A 5,895-nucleotide genomic window follows, 5' to 3' on the forward strand; every position below is an offset into this window, starting at 1 on the left:
CGGGACCGCGGGTTCGAGGCCGTCCATAGCGTGGCACAGTCCCGGGGCTTCCCCCGCCTCTCCCGTCGCACAGTTTCGGTTTCCCGGTGCTGCAGACTCCTCCTCCCGGGCGGGCCCTATATCGACTGCCGCCCGGAAGCCATTTCCATGGGAGGGGCTGCATCTCGGCTCCTCTCCATCCTTCCATCCACTCCCCACTGGTGGCTATGGGACCACCGTCAAGTGGAGACCATGACCAAAGGAGTGGCAGCCCTAAAAGGACTGTGACTGAGGGGGAACATCACCAAACGGGGTACCCCCACCATCGACCGGTTGGGGTTACCCAGAGCAGAGATGCTCTCACCTCTGGGTGCTGAGCATCCCCACACAGGCTATCGGTAGGAATAGGGAAACTGAGGCACAGCTCAGTGCAGCGGGGCATGGGGGAGAGCCTACAGAATCACGGAATGGCCAGGGTTGGAAGGGACCTCAAGGATCAAGAATCTCCAACCCCCCTGCCGCACGCAGGGCCACCAACCTACATGCAGGGCCACCAACCGAAGCCATCATCCTGTTACTACCCTTAGAGTATGTTTATTGGGATAGAAAGGAAGCTTACAAAATAAAAAGCTACGGATACATGGCTGGACGCAGCCCCATGCACACAGTGCAGAGCTCACATCACACAATGCAGAAACACAAATCAACGCCATCACTTCTTGTGTTGGGACGGGCAACTCCTGGCTGCTCCTTCCCCAGATGCCACCTCTGCTCCCTCCCCAAAAGGCAGCAGCTGCAAGTACCACACGGCCCAAAGCTGGGGTGCCCACTGGATGCATTGTAGGCAAGGGGTGAGAAAAGACAAGCACAATGGCAGCTGGAGGGGCTCAGCCAAGGGGCGATGCCTCCATTGCCTCAGTTTCCCCGCTCAGGCCTTCACCTGCCTCCTGTCATCCCACGGGGAGGGCAGGCAGCATCCTCACCACGTTCTTCTGCTGTCCCCCACCTACAGACACACACACAGGGACACGCTTGCTCTATCTGTGCAGCTTCACGGCCTTGAAGAGCTCCTCCAGGCGGAGGGCCAGCTGCAAGTCACCCTGCACCCGCAGCCGCCCGCTCATGTAGGCAGCCAGGGGCCGCAGCTCGCCCAGCATCAGCTCCTGCAGGTCCTCCTCTGCCACTTCCAGCACCACATCAGGGTTGCCCTGGGGCACACCGCAGCCAGCCTGCCCGCTGCCTGTTGGACACGGATGGGGTGAGAGGGAGCAGCTGTGAGCTGGGACGCCGACCATGAGGAGATCCCATAGAGCACCCACCCCACCGTAAGACCCCACCTGAGGAGAGGTCTATGAAGAAGGTGCTGCGGGCACCGCCGGGCAGGATGATGTCCACCTGGTAGGATGCTCCCATCTGGCTCACCAGAGCCTCGGAGAGGATGGGCTCCACAGCTGAGAGCAGTTCGGCCACGCTGGGCCTCCTCCTGGGGGGGTCCACCTCGCTCACTGTCACCACGCTGTCTGCTGGGACAAAGGGATGGAACAGGGGACACCTTCAGGATGAGCTCTGCTGGTCCACAAAGACCCCCACCACATGGCACTCCCTCCTCCAGCCTCCACCAGACCCCCATAGCTTTCGTTCCCTTGCTTGCCCCAGTCTTCCTTAGCCAAAATTAATGAAGGGATGACACATCCGGAATAGTCACACCGCAACCACAGAGCGCATTTTTTCCTTCTTAGGAATAAGCAGGGGCCTGAGCCGACACGTGCGTCTTCCTCCCATCCCCATGACTCAAAGCACCTGGGGAAAAATCTCGCTGTCACTTCCCACCCCTTCTGAGAGCCGTGCCAAGCTCTAGCTTGAAACCTGAGCTGCCCCCAGCCTATCTGTGCTGTGCTCACAGGGTAGTGGTATCTGCAGGACTTTGGCTCCTCCTTCTTACAGCCGCTGGGCTCAAAGATTATGGACTCCTACCTGCCTCTGGGGCGCTGGGTGCGCTGTCAAGGAGGTGGGAAGCCAGCTGTGGGGGAGAACCCTCCAGCACTGGGGCTACGGCACCCAGAGGTCCCAGCAGGGCATCCCGGGGGGGCTGCAGCACTGCCTCCATCGTCAGCTCCACACGATCCACCTCCAGTCCCCAGGACTTGGTCATGTCATTGATGTCCAGCTGAGGGAAGAAGGGAAGAGAGGTGGTGGGAGGCCAGAAGACCACGGAGACAACAGATCCCACAGCTCAGCGTGCCACTGGTTTAGACATGAGGTGTACCCCCCACTCAGGGAACACCGTGAGCCATTCTCACCAGCAGCTGCTCTCCGATGCGTATCTTCTCCCCCTGGATCTCCCGCAGGCTCTTCTTGCCCAAGGCCTTGGCCATGGCGCTCTGTGCTGTCATGCGAGTGGCTGCCACGAGGTCCTTCACCACCAGCACGGACAGCGCGGGGTCCCACACACGGAACTGCACATCAGCACCCATGGAGAGCACGGCACCATCCTGGGAGATCAGCTGGGAGAGGGGGTCAGGGTCTGCCCCACTGCACCCCACGCCCAAACCTTGTGGGAGCCGAGGTTCCCTCTCCCATCTCTTTAATAAAGAAGCAAAGCCAACCCCAGTGATGACATTTGGGCTATTCAGAGTGACAACTTCCAGCCATTGCTGAGAGACATTTGGATACGGACTGATGTTTTGGAGATGTCTCCACTTGGGAACATCCATTGACCAAGATATGGGAGGTCATCGGGTGCCTCCCAGCCCCGGGGCTCACGGCTCCCAGCCCTGTGACACTCCTTGCCTCACCATGAAGATAGGCAGAATGCTGCTCTGGGTATTTGGGATGCCTCAAGGGTGGCTCACCTTGCAGGGGGGCACATTGAAGGCCCGTGTTCTCAGATCCACACGCTGCCAGTGGTCAATGAAGGGCAGCAGCAGCACCACACCAGGGCCCTGTGGTGCACGGAGGCGGCCCAGGCGGAAAATGACCATTCGTTCATAGGTAGGCACTATCTGGGGGTTGGACACAGAGACAGGGACAGGAGTAAAACGCCAGGCACTGCCTACCCACAGAGCACGGGCTGCCACCCTGCTCCTCACCTGCTCTCCTCCCTTACCTTCAAGGCAAACCAGCCTGAGATGGGGAAGGTGAGGAGCATCAGTAGGAAGACCAAGGAGGTGATGATCCCATGGCAGATCCGGGACAGCCAACCCTGGGAGGAGTCTGAAAGGGGGGCAGGGAATGTGCACCCACCAGCGAACCCCACCCAGGCCGAGTGAGAGCACCCGGCCAGAACAACAACCTGCTGTAAGCTCCAGAGGAGAAGAAAGCAGCATCTCCCCTCTGCAGTCGGGACTCACCTGCAGCATTCCTGGCCGGTCCCAGTGGGTCTGCCTTGGATCCGAAGGAGAAGAAGCCCTTCTGTGCACCGTACAGTCCAATGCTGGACTGCTGGAAGCGGTCAAAATCCCCTAAGGGAAGTGCCTGGTATCCCGACCTGCTGAACATCTCCCTGCTGCAATGTGCAACGCCGAGAGGGTAAAACCCTACAGCCCTGCCGCCGTGCTGCAATAAAGCAATGCTGTCTTGGTTTTCCTTGCTGGAGCCTCAGTCCGGCCTGGGGTCGGGGAGTTCCATCCTCCCGGCGTTTCCTAGATGAGGATGAGGATGCTGCGGAGGGGAAGGAGGGAGCTGCCGGAGCTTCCTGGTCCGCCCCTCATGACGGCAGAGGGACGCAAGGATCACGGCGGGGTGAGTTTTTCCGGCGGGTGCAATGCTCGGGAAACACTCTGGCGGCCTCGGGGAGCATCGCGTCCTCTGCCGTGCTCATACCTCGGGGGGATCCGGAGGGTCCCGCATCCATACGGGGTCCCCTCCACCCCATAGGAAATAGGGAAATAGATATTTTTTCCCAGCAAATCCCTCTCCACGCGGCCTTCTCGTGCCGACAAAACAAGCGCTCCTCCATCTCGGCAGCCGACAAAAGGGGGTGGTACGCTGTGGTTGTCTGCATCCCCCCCACAGCATCACCCTTTGGGTACCGGCATTCCCCCCGTACCATCACCGTACGGGTGTCTGCATCCCCCCCCCGGCAGCATCCCCCACGCGACATTCTCCCCCTCAGTGCAGTGGGATGGCAGGAACGGGACGAGTGGTACATGGGACCCCCACGGGACCGTGCCCCGTCCCGAATTCGTCCCGTCCCGCCTTCTCCTATCATCCCCGCCTTCCTCCCTCCCCCAGCTCCTCCTTCTCCCCACGCCGGACTGCAGAAACGAAAGCGAAGCGTCCGGCCCAGCGCCCCGAAATGCCCGGCAGCCCCGAAGCCCCCCGAACCTCCGGACCCCAAGAAGGTAAATAGGGTCCCCCCGCCGCCGTATGCCTGCTCCCCGCTTATTACTACGCGGGGAGGCGGGCAGGAGGGGGTGGGGGATAGGCAGAATGGGACCCCCCCAGTAGGCTCTGTGGGTGGGTTGCACGCGTGGTTTGGGAGCAACGGGGGCACAATCAGGATGCAAAGCTGTTCTTCGGGGGGGATACAGACAGTGTGGAGGGAGGTGGCAAGGGGAGGCACCCTGCTTTGTGTGGGGCTCGCTGATGGGCTGGGGAGAGCTGTGGGGGGCTTTGGGGACAGGGCTGGCGGGAGCACCTCAGAGGCTGGAACCATGTGGTGGGGACACGATTTGTCCATTCTTGCGTCCCCCGCAGCAAGATCCGGAAGGAGCAAAAGTGAAAGGAAAAAATCAATTGGCGCGCTTGGATTCTCCCCGTGTAGCCCCTAATCCAACACTCCAAACGCACAGAGCTCATTTCTTCCTACTTCTCCCGCTTCCTCTTCCTACCCAGATGGCCCTGCTGCCAAGGAGCCGGGGACCGCACCCGGACCCTCGCGGTGCCCCACTCCCTCTGGGCTATTGGGGGAGGGCGACTTCCAGTTCCTGCTGTGCGAGGGCTGCAAGCAGGAATCGCTCAACCTGAAGCTGCTCACCTGCCTGCACACGCTGTGCCTGGGCTGCCTGAGAGAAAACAAACCTATAGGGCAGTGCCCCGTGTGCCAGACGCCCATCCCGCAGCCTGATGGCATCCCCGATGTGGACAACGTGCTGTTCAGCAGCCTGCAGGCCCGCCTGCGTATCTACAGGCGGATCAGCAGCGGGGGGCTGAGCTGCTGCCGGTGCCGGCGGGAGGCGGCGGCCATGTGGTGCTCAGAGTGCGAGGAGTTCCTGTGCCCGGGCTGCTTTGAGGACCATCAGTGGTTCTTTAAGAAGAGGAGCCACGAAGCCAGGAAGGTGGAGGAGCTGAGAGCCGAGTCGGCGCATCGCTTCCTGGAGGGCACCAAGAAATCGTGCAGCCTCTTCTGCTCCAGCCCCAGGCACACGGAGCAGGGCCACGTCACCAGGTGAGCAACGCAGCACTGTGTTGTGCCCCTGCGGATGGGGATGCGGTGCCAACCGTGCGCTCCTCTTTCCCGCCAGCATCTTCTGCAGGAAGTGCGAGAAGCCGCTGTGCTGCTCCTGCGCGCTGCTGGATGCCCAGCACTCCTCTTTCTACTGCGACATCCGCACAGAGATCCAGCGGCAGCAGGACGAGCTGGCAGAGCTGGGGCAGGAGCTGGCGCAGCAGCGGGGCGGCTTCGAGGCGTCGCGTGCAGCGCTGCAGGAGAAGGCGGCGCAGCTGGAGGCGGCGGGGCACGGGGTGCGGGAGCTGGTGAGGCAGCGCGTGGAGCAGCTGGTGAGGCTGATCCGGCGCGAGGAGGAGGAGCTGCTGGCCACGGTGGGGAGGAAGCAGGAGAAGGGCCATAAGGAGCTGGAGAAGGAGCTGTGGCGCGTGGAGGCCGTGCTGCGGAGGATGGAGGCGGGCGAGAGGCTGGTGGAGAAGATGGGCCTCTATGCCACGGAGCAGGAGGTGATGGACATGCAGCCCTTC

General features: G+C 61.6%; 3 protein-coding genes across 5 annotated transcripts in view; 1 reads left to right on the forward strand and 2 right to left on the reverse strand.

The window, feature by feature from the left end:
- The window catches only part of LOC104912761 (protein PML-like), an 11,573-nt gene extending 11,102 nt beyond the window's left edge, over window positions 1–471 (reverse strand). The window contains exon 1 of the mRNA XM_019619263.1: window positions 2–471. Coding sequence (XP_019474808.1) covers window positions 2–27 — 26 coding nt within the window. The 5' untranslated portion in view covers window positions 28–471. The remainder of the gene's footprint in view (window position 1) is intronic.
- Window positions 472–562: 91 nt separating this feature from the next.
- On the reverse strand, window positions 563–4,033 carry STOML1 (stomatin like 1). Of its 3 annotated transcripts, none has more exons than XM_010717218.3 (7): window positions 3,330–4,033; window positions 3,086–3,192; window positions 2,832–2,981; window positions 2,280–2,471; window positions 1,954–2,146; window positions 1,317–1,502; window positions 563–1,219 (listed from the first exon to the last, which is right to left on the reverse strand). In XM_010717218.3, the coding sequence occupies exons 1-7, from the start codon at window positions 3,475–3,477 to the stop codon at window positions 1,017–1,019; spliced, it is 1,179 nt and encodes a 392-aa protein (XP_010715520.1). In that variant the 5' UTR covers window positions 3,478–4,033; the 3' UTR covers window positions 563–1,016. The 3 variants fall into 3 exon arrangements, with proteins under 3 accessions (XP_010715520.1, XP_010715518.1, XP_010715519.1); XM_010717216.3 differs by having other exon boundaries at window positions 564–1,219; window positions 2,280–2,483; window positions 3,330–3,477; XM_010717217.3 differs by having other exon boundaries at window positions 1,017–1,219; window positions 1,317–1,499; window positions 2,280–2,483; window positions 3,330–3,477.
- On the forward strand, window positions 3,705–5,889 carry PML (promyelocytic leukemia; the record flags this gene model as incomplete). The annotated part of the gene is made up of 4 exons (XM_010717215.3): window positions 3,705–3,720; window positions 4,213–4,322; window positions 4,816–5,368; window positions 5,445–5,889. Coding segments are annotated over exons 2-4 (1,044 nt in total), but the record flags the coding sequence as incomplete, so codon positions are not given.
- Between the last annotated feature and the right edge of the window lie 6 nt (window positions 5,890–5,895).

Source organism: Meleagris gallopavo, chromosome 12 (genome assembly GCF_000146605.3).
Source record: "Meleagris gallopavo isolate NT-WF06-2002-E0010 breed Aviagen turkey brand Nicholas breeding stock chromosome 12, Turkey_5.1, whole genome shotgun sequence".
Classification (NCBI taxonomy): Eukaryota; Metazoa; Chordata; class Aves; order Galliformes; family Phasianidae; genus Meleagris; species Meleagris gallopavo.